Source organism: Chrysemys picta, chromosome 1, assembly GCF_011386835.1.
Source record: "Chrysemys picta bellii isolate R12L10 chromosome 1, ASM1138683v2, whole genome shotgun sequence".
Taxonomy (NCBI): domain Eukaryota; kingdom Metazoa; phylum Chordata; order Testudines; family Emydidae; genus Chrysemys; species Chrysemys picta.
Window position 1 is genome coordinate 70,948,413 of NC_088791.1, and position 12,858 is coordinate 70,961,270.

General features: G+C 47.7%; 2 protein-coding genes across 18 annotated transcripts in view; one reads left to right on the forward strand and one right to left on the reverse strand.

Moving 5' to 3' along the window:
* Positions 1-12,858, reverse strand: part of OSBPL8 (oxysterol binding protein like 8) — a 198,998-nt gene that overhangs the window by 173,115 nt on the left and 13,025 nt on the right. The gene's annotated exons all lie outside the window — the stretch shown is intronic.
* Positions 5,689-7,735, forward strand: LOC135973914 (uncharacterized). Its single transcript, XM_065559373.1, has 2 exons — positions 5,689-6,265; positions 7,260-7,735. Exons 1-2 carry the CDS (start codon positions 5,689-5,691, stop codon positions 7,733-7,735), a joined length of 1,053 nt encoding a protein of 350 aa, XP_065415445.1.

The window sequence follows — 12,858 nt, forward strand, 5'->3', positions numbered from 1 at the left end:
AGTACTACAAGTCAGGGGAGATGGATTACAAAAACTTCCAGATAGCTATTGCTAGATCAGAGAAGGATTAGAAAGCAATAGAAATCTGAAGCACTTCAGTCTGTACTAAAGCTGAATGGCAGACCTGAACAATGTAATAGTAATTGTATTAGAGAAAGCTTTTAGAGTACCTAGAAACAACCTTATGGACTTAAGTGTATTTATGTTTCCCACATACAGTAGGCTCCTTTTTGAAGAAGTGATTGACTAAACTGCATTTTGCTCATTGCTTCCCGGGCTTAGGCAGTCATGAGCTCTTCAGGCCTGTGCTTCATTCCCTCTGCTGATTCCTACTTGGTTTCTGCTGTCAGTTTAAAGGCATTGGTCCTAACCTTTAGAATAAATAATGGATTGAGCCGCAGAGGTGCTAAAGACCAAACTGAGAGAAAGCAGGTAAAAAAGCCCAGGATAAAATTTGTGAGCTAGGGCCAAGGGATTCTCAAAAAGGATCTGGGTGTGGAAGGAAGCTCCGAAGGAGATTAGGCAACTCTAGCATCTGACAGTATCTCTAGGAAATACTGTGCAAAACTTTGCTTTTCAAGAAAGCCTTTCTTTTATAGCAAGACTGACAACCGCCTTCTGCCCCCAAAAACCAAAACCAAAAACCAGAGCCTTTACTCCTGAAAAGGAAGAACCACCACAGGCTCCATAAGATCTACTAGGGACGTCAGCTATTACTATTAGTTTTATGTGGAAGGTGCTTGGATGCTATAGTGATGGGCAACAGTCTGAAACCCGAAGATGAACATATGCATTCTTACAGCTAAATCCTGGTCCCATTGAAATTTTCAGTGACTCCAGTGGACAAGGATAAGGCCCTAAAGTAATTCCGGTAATAGTTCAGATGTTCTGTTTTATGCTAACTTATAAGTTGAATTTCATATTTTGTAGAATGCTCCAGCTGTATGCGATATCAACAGCAACTTAGTTAACACCTCTGGCATCATGCAGTTAAAAATATATCAAATGCGTCTTCCTAGAATTTTTATCCTGACATTTCTGAAAGCATTTACTCTTATTTTAACAGCCTCATATATTTGATATTTAGAGCTCACTTGCCAGTTAATTTGATCCGCTAATTTCTTGACTAAAGTAACAGATGTTGTAGTGTTGCAACTATTTCAGTTGGTGCAACTTTTTGTTATTTAAACAAAATAATTATTCTGGTACACCTATTGTGGGTGCTATTATATTGGTATAGAAGTGCCTAGGCCAGTATAGCTGGGTCCACACAATTGTGTCCTCACTAGGGCGGTTGTGCCAGTGTAGTTAAAAATAGTACAGATTTTGAGTGTGGACAAAGCCCTACTTCCTTGAACATGTTTCTGTGTGTCTTGTCATTAGATTGTTCACATCCCTTACACCAAGTATTTGTTTAAACTAGAGACTGTAGTCCTCAGGGGAGAGGTCTTATTTAAGTTGTCTATAACAGCAGGTGTGATACAAGAACACACTGAACTAGCATGTAGACAAATCTTAATTATGCTGTTTTACATTAGCCCACTTTGTGCCCATTTATTAGCAACTGTGCAGCTGCATTGGTGCTAGCAGAAATTCAGTAATATTTTGCAGCTTCTTCCAGCTCACAGATCTAAATTTTACCAGTGTTGGAATTCAAGGATCCAAAGAAAAGACTTGGGCATGTATATTTGCAAAGGTGTCTGTGTGCTGAATTCTTTTTTCTACAGCATGCTTTATAGATATTTGATTTTTATGGTAATTCTCTAAAATTGTGTATAAAATAGAAATATGAATTAAATTATTTATCTTTAGTCCAGCTAAAACAAATAATAAGACAGCTCTCCTTGACTAGCACTCTTGTAGTCTTTAATTTATCATGGAATGCCTAGTTGTCTTCTGGCAATCGCTCAGCGCTTGTGTAATTAAAAAAAGCATAAGTAAAGTTATTTTTAAGCACATCTAGCAAAAAAGGCATTATTATCCATTTAGGTTAGTTTACATCAAGGAAACTAACCTACCACGAAGAGCCTTTCCAATCGAGGTAAATCATTTCCTGAAGGGAAGGTTGTTCTAGTTTATAAAAAAAAAATTCATACGAGTTTGATATTATGGTAGAACATTACTAAATAATGGACTCTGAAGTGGAAAGCTCTTAAAATGGTTGGTTTCAATATGTGAAATATTGCAGCAAATTCTATTAAGATCAGGATTAATGAATTCAGATCCATAAGCACACAGCCTAGCTATTCAATAAATGGCATGCACCATTTTGCAGTACTGGCTTATTTTTGTGTATCTTGGTACTTTTTTGCCCAATATAAACACCTGGTTTATATATTAAGTAAAGTTACTCTGTCTTCGTGCTTCACAAGAAACTTGTTTAAATGGATTGGTGTGTGGATACCCTCTAACGGGGGGGAGAGGACGGTAAAAGGGGGAGGGAATGGAATATATTTTTGTTCTTCCTTCCACAACAGATCACCACAGCTGATAGCCCAAAGGCTCTTGAATATGCCTTTTCATAGTTATTTGTGATAAGAAAAGAAAAGTCCCAATACCACCATATTTTGCCACCTACTTTGGAAGTTATTGTTCTAAAATTACAGTAGCGCCTCTAGGTCTTACTTAGTGGAGTACAGAATTTTTCATATTAGCATGTAAACAATAAAAAAAAGCAAGGATAACGTACCAGTGCACTTTATTTTAACAACTGCTTAATTTTTATTTTATTAAAGCATAATATTTGTGTAAATGTACAACACAGTATTTTGAGACTTTGGAGGATTTGGCTATTGAATATAAAGAGCAGTTTGGGGCATGTGCGTGAGATGGGGGTTTAGTGAAGTTTTCCTGAAACCCAGAGCATTTAGAAGATAAAAGTATGGGAATAATATTTTAACGTAGGTGAAATAAGTGGGCCAATAATGTTAACATAACCCAGTCTATGTCCGACATTAGTTTTAAAAAAGGTGTGTGGTTTGGTATACAGAGACCTCTGCCTGCTTAGTACCCTGGCAAACACACCAATAAAAACCCTTTAAACCTATTAAAGATACAGTTAAAGCATTTGAAATGTAAAGTGTTAAGTAAGGCTTCCATTTTAACATTTCTTGTTTCCTCTCACTCTAGCTTTAGAAAGTTTTAGAAGGGAAAAACCCTTGTTTGACAGTCTCTTAGATGGCATCAATACTTTTTAATTACTGCTGATGTTAAAGTCGTTTCATCCCAGGTGGTGTTTAGGATTCAGCTGGAGCTGGTAGGGTGGTGATGTCATCCTCTCCCTCTCTCTGGCCTGGTCTAGTAAGGACATTTCTCAAGATCAGGATGAAGGCCTGCAGTCAGAGAAAAAGGTGGGGGTGGCAGCCATGATGATGAAGCTTGCTTGAGTAGCCTCCATCTGTTCTTTTGAGTGATAGTGAGGGGTTTGGCTATTCCACCTATTTTGTCCATCAATTATGCCTACTATCCGACATACTAATGTTGGCTCACTAACTTCTAGCTTAGTATCTTCTATTTTTAACAAGAATAATGTCAACACAATCCTTGAATCATAGCAACTTGTCCTTTTTGTTTAAACTAATTCTGTTGATGCAAGTTGGCGATTATAAGAGCATTAGAGTCTGACAATCATGCCGAATAGCATCCATTCCATCAAGTTTTCTACAGAAAAAAAAAGTAACTTGACTGGCAATTTTAAAAAGGCCTTTGTAAATAATGATTAATGGCATAAACTTTCAAAGCGGAGTACCTGCAGTTAGGTGCTGAAATACGGATTTCAGCATTTAATTTAAAGATGGCCTGTCAACCTACTTTTTTTCCTGTAGGAAACCTGGTGCAGTGGGTGCTGTTCAGCATAAATAAATTCTGATGCTTTTTAGGAGATATGTATATTTAATTTTTCAATCTTTGCTCTGTTCTTTTGAGAAACTTCTGAGGACTTTCAACACAATAGTTATGAGATTTAATAATATGACCTCCAAATAGCCATCTTTGTTTTGTTTTTCACTGATATGATATAACATAGGAATTTTCATACTGGATGTGATCCATGCTGCCATCTAGTTTAGTGCCTTGCCTGACAGTGGCCAGAACCAGCTTTTTCACAGGAAAGGGGTGAGTAACCTATAATGGACACTTATGGAGTAAATTGCATATTGGAATTTGGAAGAAACTTACATTAGTTAGTAGATGGATTATGCCCTAAAGCAGGGGTTGGCAACCATCGGTACGCAGCCCATCAGAGTAATCCGAAGGCGGGCCGCAAGACATTTTGTTTACATTGACCGTCCACAGGCACGGCCCCCTGAAGCTCCCAGTGGCCGCAGTTCGCTGTTCCCAGCAATGGGAGCTGCGTGCTGAAGGTTGCCAACTCCTGCCCTAAAGCATGATGGTTTATCTCCCTTCTTTAAACAAGTAACACAAAATTGGTGAAGTGATAAATGATGGAGACAGGTCCATTATACAGTTATAATATAAATTCTGGTTTATATTAAATTTTTGTATCATGGAATGCCTCTGAACGGATGTGGAATCCGCCATTTGCTAATAAGCCTGTAGCACAGGGGTAGGCAACCTATGGCACGGGTGCCGAAGGCGGCACGCGAGCTGATTTTCAATGGCACTCACACTGCCCGGTTAGGTACCTGGCCACTGGTCTGGGGGGCTCTGCATTTTAATTTAATTTTTAATGAAGCTTCTTAAACATTTTAAAAACCTTATTTACTTTACATACAACAACAGTTTAGTTATATATTATAGACTTATAGAAAGAGACCTTCTATAAACGTTAAAATGTATTACTGGCACGCTAAACCTTAAATGAGAGTGAATAAATGAAGACTCGGCACACCACTTCTGAAAGGTTGCCAACCCCTGCTGTAGCACATCTCTGCCAGACCCAAGAAAATAGTCATTAGTCTTAATGACTGTGCTCTAATCATACAATGGGTATGCTGAAGAGGTTACCTGATTGGGGAAACCAGTTTAACCAAGTTTATTTGCAAGGAGTTGATGAAGTGGAGAATGGAAAAGTCACCAGCAGTAGTACTAAAACTATTAGTAGGGGGAACACAAACTTGAGATTCACAGAGACCTACCCAAAGTTGCTGTAGAAAAGAGGAATTGATGGGCATGTTTTCACAGCAGGGGCTCTGCTTTAACTGCAGGACTACCAGCCAAGGTCACAGAAAGCTAGCTGACCCAAAAAGGTGCCACGAGACTCAAGAAAGGACTCTGAACACTTCAGAGGATTCCCCAGTGTGATGAAGAAGCTGAGACAGCGAAAGTGTGTAAGGCCTGGTCTACACTAGGCGTTTATGTCGAAGTTAGCGCCGTTAAATCGAATTAACCCTGCACCCGTCCACACTGCGATGCTATTTAGTTCGACATAGAGGTCTCTTTAATTCGACTTCTGTACTCCTCCCCGACGAGGGGAGTAGCGCTAAATTCGACATGGCCATGTCGAATTAGGCTAGGTGTGGATGGAAATCGACGCTAATAGCTCCGGGAGCTATCCCACAGTGCACCACTCTGTTGACGCTCTGGACAGCAGTGCGAGCTCGGATGCTCTGACCAGCCACACAGGAAAAGCCCCGGGAAAATTTGAATTTGAATTCCTTTTCCTGTCTGGCCAGTTTGAATCTCATTTCCTGTCTGGACATCGTGGCGAGCACAGCAGCACTGGCAACGATGCAGAGCTCTCCAGCAGTGATGGCCGTGCAGTCTGGGAATAGAAAGAGAGCCCCAGCATGGACTGATCGTGAAGTCTTGGATCTCATCGCTGTGTGGGGCGATGAGTCCGTGCTTTCCGAGCTGCGATCCAAAAGAAGGAATGCAAAGATCTACGAGAAGATCTCTAAAGACATGGCAGAGAGAGGATACAGCCGGGATGCAACGCAGTGCCGCGTGAAAATCAAGGAGCTGAGACAAGGCTACCAGAAGACCAAAGAGGCAAACGGACGCTCCGGATCCCATCCCCAGACATCCCGTTTCTACGAGGCACTGCATTCCATCCTCGGTGCTGCCGCCACCACTACCCCACCAGTGACCGTGGACTCTGAGGATGGGATACTGTCCACGGCCGGTTCCTCAGACATGTTAGGGGACGGGGAAGATGAGGAAGGAGATGAGGAGGGCGAGGCAGTTGGCAGCTCTCACAACGCTGATTTCCCCGACAGCCAGGATCTCTTCATCACCCTTACAGAGATCCCCTACGAAGCGTCCCCAGCCATTACCCCGGACACAGAATCTGGTGAAGGATCAGCCAGTAAGTGTTGTAAACATCTAAACATTTATTTTTAACAAAACAGGAATATTAACAATTAAAAGAATGGGTTGTTCATGATTAGTGTGCCCTAGGCGCTTAACGGTTTAGTAAGGGGCAGTGCAAGTTTTGAAAAGAAATCTAGCAATGTCCGGTTTTCAGTGATTGTCCTGCACAAGCCGCTCTACTGTGTATTCCCTGCTACTGCAGCTACAGTAAAATGCGGTCTATATGTGCGGGGATAGAGCAGTAATCCTCCTGGGACATCTCGATGAAGCTCTCCTGGAGGTAACTTGAAAGCCGTTGCATGAGGTTCTTGGGGAGAGCGGCCTTATTGGGTCCTCCGAAGTACGACACGTTGCCGCGCCACGAGATTATCAGGTATTCGGGGATCATTGCTCTGCACAGCAGGGCGGCATACGGCCCTGGTCTTTGGAGGCTTTCCCGGAGCATTCTCTCTTTGTCGCTCTCGGAGATCCTCATCAGGGTGATGTCGGCCATGGTGACCTGCTTTTAATTAGGTAGGGGAATGTTAGTGTTGGGACTGCTTTCCCGTTCCTTTACAGAACTGTCACCGCTGGTTTGCAGCCACGCGGTGGAGGCGGGAGAGGGGCAGCCGAAAGGGATCATTCCCGGGGACAGCCGCGAGGGGGTGGGACAGGGGCAGAGTTCCCGCTTGCCGGATTGCTGGCAGCAGGGACTGACATTGATTTAAATGTGAAATGAGGCCAGTGGTAATATAAAAGTTTTAAACTGCCACAAGTGTACGGCTTACCATGTCTGCCTGCAACAGAAATTCCGTTGTGCTGCCTCGCTTCTCAAATGTGCTGTTCAAGACCCCAGGCACAGAATGCGAAGGCCGAGAATTCGACCTTGTGCTGAGTGCGCATGTGAAAGGTGCTGTGCATGGTCTTGTTCACAGAGAAAGACTATGTTCTTTGTTCACAACTACATTTATCTTTCAGAGGAATTCACTCCCTTTTTCCCATTTCCACAGCCCCGTCTGCGACTGTCTCACAACCTAGCCTGGAATCACACTCCCAGAGGCTAGCACGGATTAGGCGTAGGAAGAAGAGGACACGGGAGGACATGTTCTCTGAGCTTATGGCCTCTTCCCAAGCCCAGGCAGCACAGCAGACCCAGTGGCGGGAGAACTTGACCCGAATGCACCAAGCCAACATGGATCGGGAGGAGAGGTGGCGGCAGGAAGACCAGCAGGCGACTCAAACGCTGCTTGGACTACTGAGGGAGCAAACGGACACGCTCCGGCGCCTTGTGGATGTTCTGCAGGAACGGAGGCAGGAGGACAGAGCCCCGCTGCAGTCCATCTCTAACCGCCCTCCCCCGCCACCAAGTCCCATACCCACCTCACCCAAAGTGCAAAGAAGGAGAGGCGGCAGAGTCCCTGCTAACTCTCACTCCACCCCTGCAGAGAGCTCTAGTAGCAGAAGGCTCTCATTTCCCAAAATTTGAAAAGTTCTTTCCTTCCCGCCTGACACAAGCCCACGTCCAAGTTTCACCTCCCAATGCCATGTGTAGTTGATAATAAAAAATTCGTTTCTGTTAACTACTGTTTCAATCATGTTCTTTTGGAGGAGGAGGGGAAAGGGGGTTGGAAATTGGACAGGACAGTCTCCTTTGGCAGGGTACATAGTCGGGGGCAGGCACAGCAGCAGGGCACATACACAGTGCAGTGATGCAGTGACTAGTTGCCCCGGTTAGTCTGGGAGGTTGTTTTGATGTAATGTTGGGGGGGGTGGGTTGCTCTGTGACTTTGTGGCGGGGGAGGGCAGTTACAGATCTTAAGCGCCGGTCCTTAGACAGGATCACAGAGCCACACAGCATGGGATCTGTAACCGTCCTCCCCCTGCCACAAAGTCAAATAGACCTCCCATACACACAGTCCCGATCAGGAGGGGTGACAGGCTCCGTTGAAACAAGCATCCCACCGCAGCGGAGCCTGTCAATCCTTGAGTTTAGAAGCTGCATTCGCATCACAACACTAGACCCGCCCCGCACCACAGTCTGCGTCCCAGTTTTAAAAAATTCCCGCTAAAACAGTATTAAAGAAAACGGTGTGCTTTAACAAAGTAGAACTATTTTTATTTCGACACGTGTGTTGGAGGGGGGGTGAAGGGGGTATGTAACTGGATAGGATAGTCAACATTACCTGGGTAAAGAAACGGGGGCAGGTTTAGCTTCTCAGTACACAAACTATAAAATCACAGGTTACCCTGCTCACTCAGGAACTTTGCTTTCAAAGCCTCCCGGATGCACAGCGCTTCCCGCTGGTCTCTTCTAATCGCCCGGCTGTCTGGCTGTGAGTAATCACCAGCCAGGCTATTTTCCTCAACCTCCCACCCCGCCATAAAGGTCTCCCCCTTGCTCTCACAGAGATTGTGGAGCACACAGCAAGCTGCTATAACAATGGGGATATTGGTTTCGCTGAGATCACAGCGAGTCAGTAAGCTTCTCCATCTCCCCTTGAGACGGCCAAAAGCACACTCCACCACCATTCTGCACTTGCTCAGCCGGTAGTTGAAGAGTTCTTTTTCAGTGTCCAGGGCGCCAGTATAGGGCTTCATGAGCCAGGGCATTAGCGGGTAGGCTGGGTCCCCGAGGATGACTATAGGCATCTCCACATCCCCAACAGTTATTTTGTGGTCCGGGAAGTAAATACCTTGTTGCAGCCGTCTAAACAGACCAGAGTTCCTGAAAACACGAGCGTCATGAACCTTGCCCGGCCATCCCACGTAGATGTTGGTAAAACGTCCCCTGTGGTCCACCAGTGCTTGCAGCACCATGGAAAAGTAGCCCTTTCGGTTAATGTACTGGGTGGCCTGGTGGTCCGGTGCCAGGATAGGGATGTGAGTTCCATCTATGGCCCCACCGCAGTTTGGGAATCCCATCGCTGCGAAGCCATCTATGATCGCCTCCACGTTTCCCAGGGTCACTACCTTTGGCAGCAGTACATCAACGATTGCCTTCGCTACTTGCATCACAACAACCCCCACGGTAGATTTGCCCACCCCAAACTGGTTCGCGACTGACCGGTAGCTGTCTGGCGTTGCAAGCTTCCACAGGGCTATGGCCACTCGCTTCTGTACACTCAGTGCAGCTCGCAACCGGGTGTCACTGCGCTTCAGGGCAGGGGACAGCAACTCACAAAGTTCCAGGAAAGTTCCCTTCCGCATGCGAAAGTTTCGCAGCCACTGGGATTCATCCCAGACCTGCAGCACTATGCGGTCCCACCACTCAGTGCTTGTCTCCCGTGCCCAGAATCGCCGTTCCACGGCATCAACATGACCCATTGCCACTGTGATGTCCTCGGCGCTGGGTCGCCTGCTTTCTGACAGGTCTGTGCTACTCTCAGACTTCAGGACATCACCGCGGTGCCGTAGCCTCCTTGCCTGACTTTTCTGCATCTGCCTCAGGGAAACCTTTATGATAAGCTGCGAGACGTTGAGAGCGGCCACAACTGCAGCGATGGTCGCAGCGGGCTCCATGCTCGGAGTACAGTGGCGTCCGCGCTGTCAATGACTGGAAAAGCGCGCGAACTGTTTTCCCGCCGGCGCTTTCAGGGAGGGAGGGCGGGAGTGATGGACGGATGACGACAGTTTCCCAAAAGCACCCTGGACACATTTTGTTACCCAGAAGGCATTGCCGGCTACACCCAGAATTCCAATGGGCAGAGGGGACTGCGGGAACTGTGGGATAGCTGACCACAGTGCACCGCTTCGAATGTCGACGCTATCACCGTTAGTGTGGACGCACAAAGTCGAATTACTGTCCTTAGTGTGGACACACACGTTCGACTTTGCAATATCGATTACAAAAATTCGATGCAAGTAAAATCGAACTACTCTCGTAGTGTAGACAAGGCCTAAGACTATTGTATTTTGTCTAGACCTGCACATATCCCATACTGCTAAGTAAAGAGTAATGGTGTTTGGAATTGTGAGCAATATCTGTTTGCTTTCACTGTCATATGCCCCTGAAGAGTTTAACTGCAAAGTCAGAATTTCTGCCACACAGCTGAAATTATGGAGAAGAGGGGTGTACTTAAGCGACAGACAGGACCGGTGCAACCATTTAGGCAAACTAGGCGTCCGCCTAGTGGTTGGGGGCGCCTAAAAGCCTATCCACGTGGTGCTCGGGCACCAGCAATATTCAGAGCCAGCAATACTTGGGGCCGTGTCGTCCCCCCCCCGGCCCCACTTGCAGCCCTCCCACGCCTTCCCCCGAGTGTCCCCTGGCCCCAACTTGCTGCCCCTGCCCCCAACTCTCTGTCCCCGAGCAGAGCCTGTCTGTCTTTGTCTCCTCCATTCTGCTTCCCTGCAACAACTGCTGCCGCAGGGTCCCAGTGCCCCCCTTCTCCACTGCCAGGGCAGACTGACTCTGAGCCTGCCCTTCCCCCTCACACCCTTTCATTTTCCAATGTGACCCTCCAGCAGCACAGGGGACCCCCCTGCCCGCAGTCACTGCTCCTGCCCCATGCTGGGCAAGGAGGCACCCCCAGTGAGGCTACAGTCAGGGGCAACAGCAGGGGAGGAGGCACACGCAGCGCCCCACTATGGGGGAGGCGAGGGAGATTCCAGGACCTGAGACGAACCCTAGGAGCACATGCAGTGACGGGGGGGGGGGGTGGAAGGGAGTGCTGCTGGGGGGGCAGGAAAGGGGGGCTCATACCCCAGAGCTTGCTGCGGCTGGCAGGGAAAGAGCTGGGGGGAGTCCTCCTCTCTGTCCCCTATCCCAGAGCAGCCTGCCTGTACCCCAAACTCATCCCCAGCTCTGCCCCACCCCAGAGCCCACATCCCCAGCCAGAGCTTTCACACACACCCCCACACTGCACCCTCAACCCTCTGCCCAAGCCCTGAGCCCCTCCAGCACCCCAAACACCTTATCCCCAATCCCAGCCAGAGCCCTCACCCTCTACATCCCTACCCTCGCCCTGAGTCCCTCCCACACTCCAAACCCCTCATCTGCAGCCACACCCCACAGCCCTCACCCCTGCACTCCATCACTCTGCACCCCTCCCATCCCAAAACTCCCTCCCAGAGCCTGCACCCCAATCCCCTGCCCCAGCCTAGGGCCTGCACCCCAGACCTCCTCCCTCACCCATACTCCCTTCCAGAGCCTTGGGCTGGTGGGGGGCAGAGTTTGGGGGGGTTGAATTTGGGCGAGGGCGGGTTCTGGGCACCACCAAAATTTCTACAAACATGCCACCCCTGCAAGGAGGTGGAGTGAAGGTGAGCTGGGGCGGGGTGGGGGCGCAGGGAGGGCCGCCCGCAGTAATGGGGGGGGACGCACAGGGGAACCGCTCCCCGCCCCAGATAACCTCCACTCTGCTTCCTCCGCTGAGCACACAGCCCCCACTCTAAGTCTCCTCCAATCGGCGTCACAAGCCTGGGAGGGGAGGAGAATTAGAGCGGTGCCAGCGTGCTCAGCGGAGGAGGCGGAGCTGAGGTGAGCTGGGGGGGGGGGGGGGAGAAAGGGGCTCTGCGGGCGGAGTTAGCTGCCGCAGAGGGGAGTAGCTACTGCAGGGGGGCTCCCAGCGTGGGGGGTGTGGCAGGAAGCTGCTGCGGGGGGGAGGGGTGGCAGGCGCCCCAGGTGGGGGGATGGGGTTAGCTGCCATGGGGGGGGGGGGGTTAGCTGGGTGAGAGGGGGGGGGGTTTCGCCAAGGGTGCAAAACTTCCTTGCACCAGCCCTGGCTACAGAGAAGTCTGAAGGGCCAGGATTAGTTCCAGGGGCTAGGAAATTGGGCACAGCATTCAGAAGGGAGTACTGGACAGAGGATCTGCACTCTAGAAGTGCACCTCCAGACAGGGCAGTGCCTAGAGATTATGTTCAAACTCAAGAGACTTAAAGTGCACTTGGAGTCCAATGAGGTGAGCTCCAAACACAATGGACTCTGTGTGGAGATAGAGCTCTCTCTTTGGCTGGACACTTCCAGGGCTCTGTGTGACAGAGGGCAAATGCAATTCTTGCCTGCCTAAGCAGAGGAATATCAAGGGAGGTGGCATCACCCCTGTTCACAGCACAGTGAGATCGTTACTGGAATATAGTCTCCATTTCTGATGTCTACACTTCAAAAAGGATGTTGACAAATTGGAAAGTGTTCAGAAAAGACATACAAGAATAGTTCCAGGTTTAGAAAACATGCCTTGTAGTGAGAACTAGGGAAGCTGAATGTATGTAATTTATGAAAGAGAAGGTTAAGAGATCACTTGAGCAAAGTCTTCGAGTACCTAAACGTGTAAGAGATTTTTGATAATGAAGGGCTCTTTAATCTAGCAGAAAAAGGCATAATGAGATTCAATGATTAAAGGCGAAGCTAGACAAATTCAGACAAGGAATATGCCACACATTTTTAACAGTAAGAGTAGTTAACCACTGGAACAACTTGCCTTGGGATGTGGTAGGTTCATCAGTCAAAGTGTTTAAATCAAGACTACATATCTTTCTAAGAGCTCAAACAGAATTCATCAATTTTATGACGAAACAACTGGGTGAAGTCCTATGGCATGTGTTATGCAGGAGGTAAACTAGATGATCATAATGGACCCTTCTGCCCTTAAAACAAAATACAAAAAAAA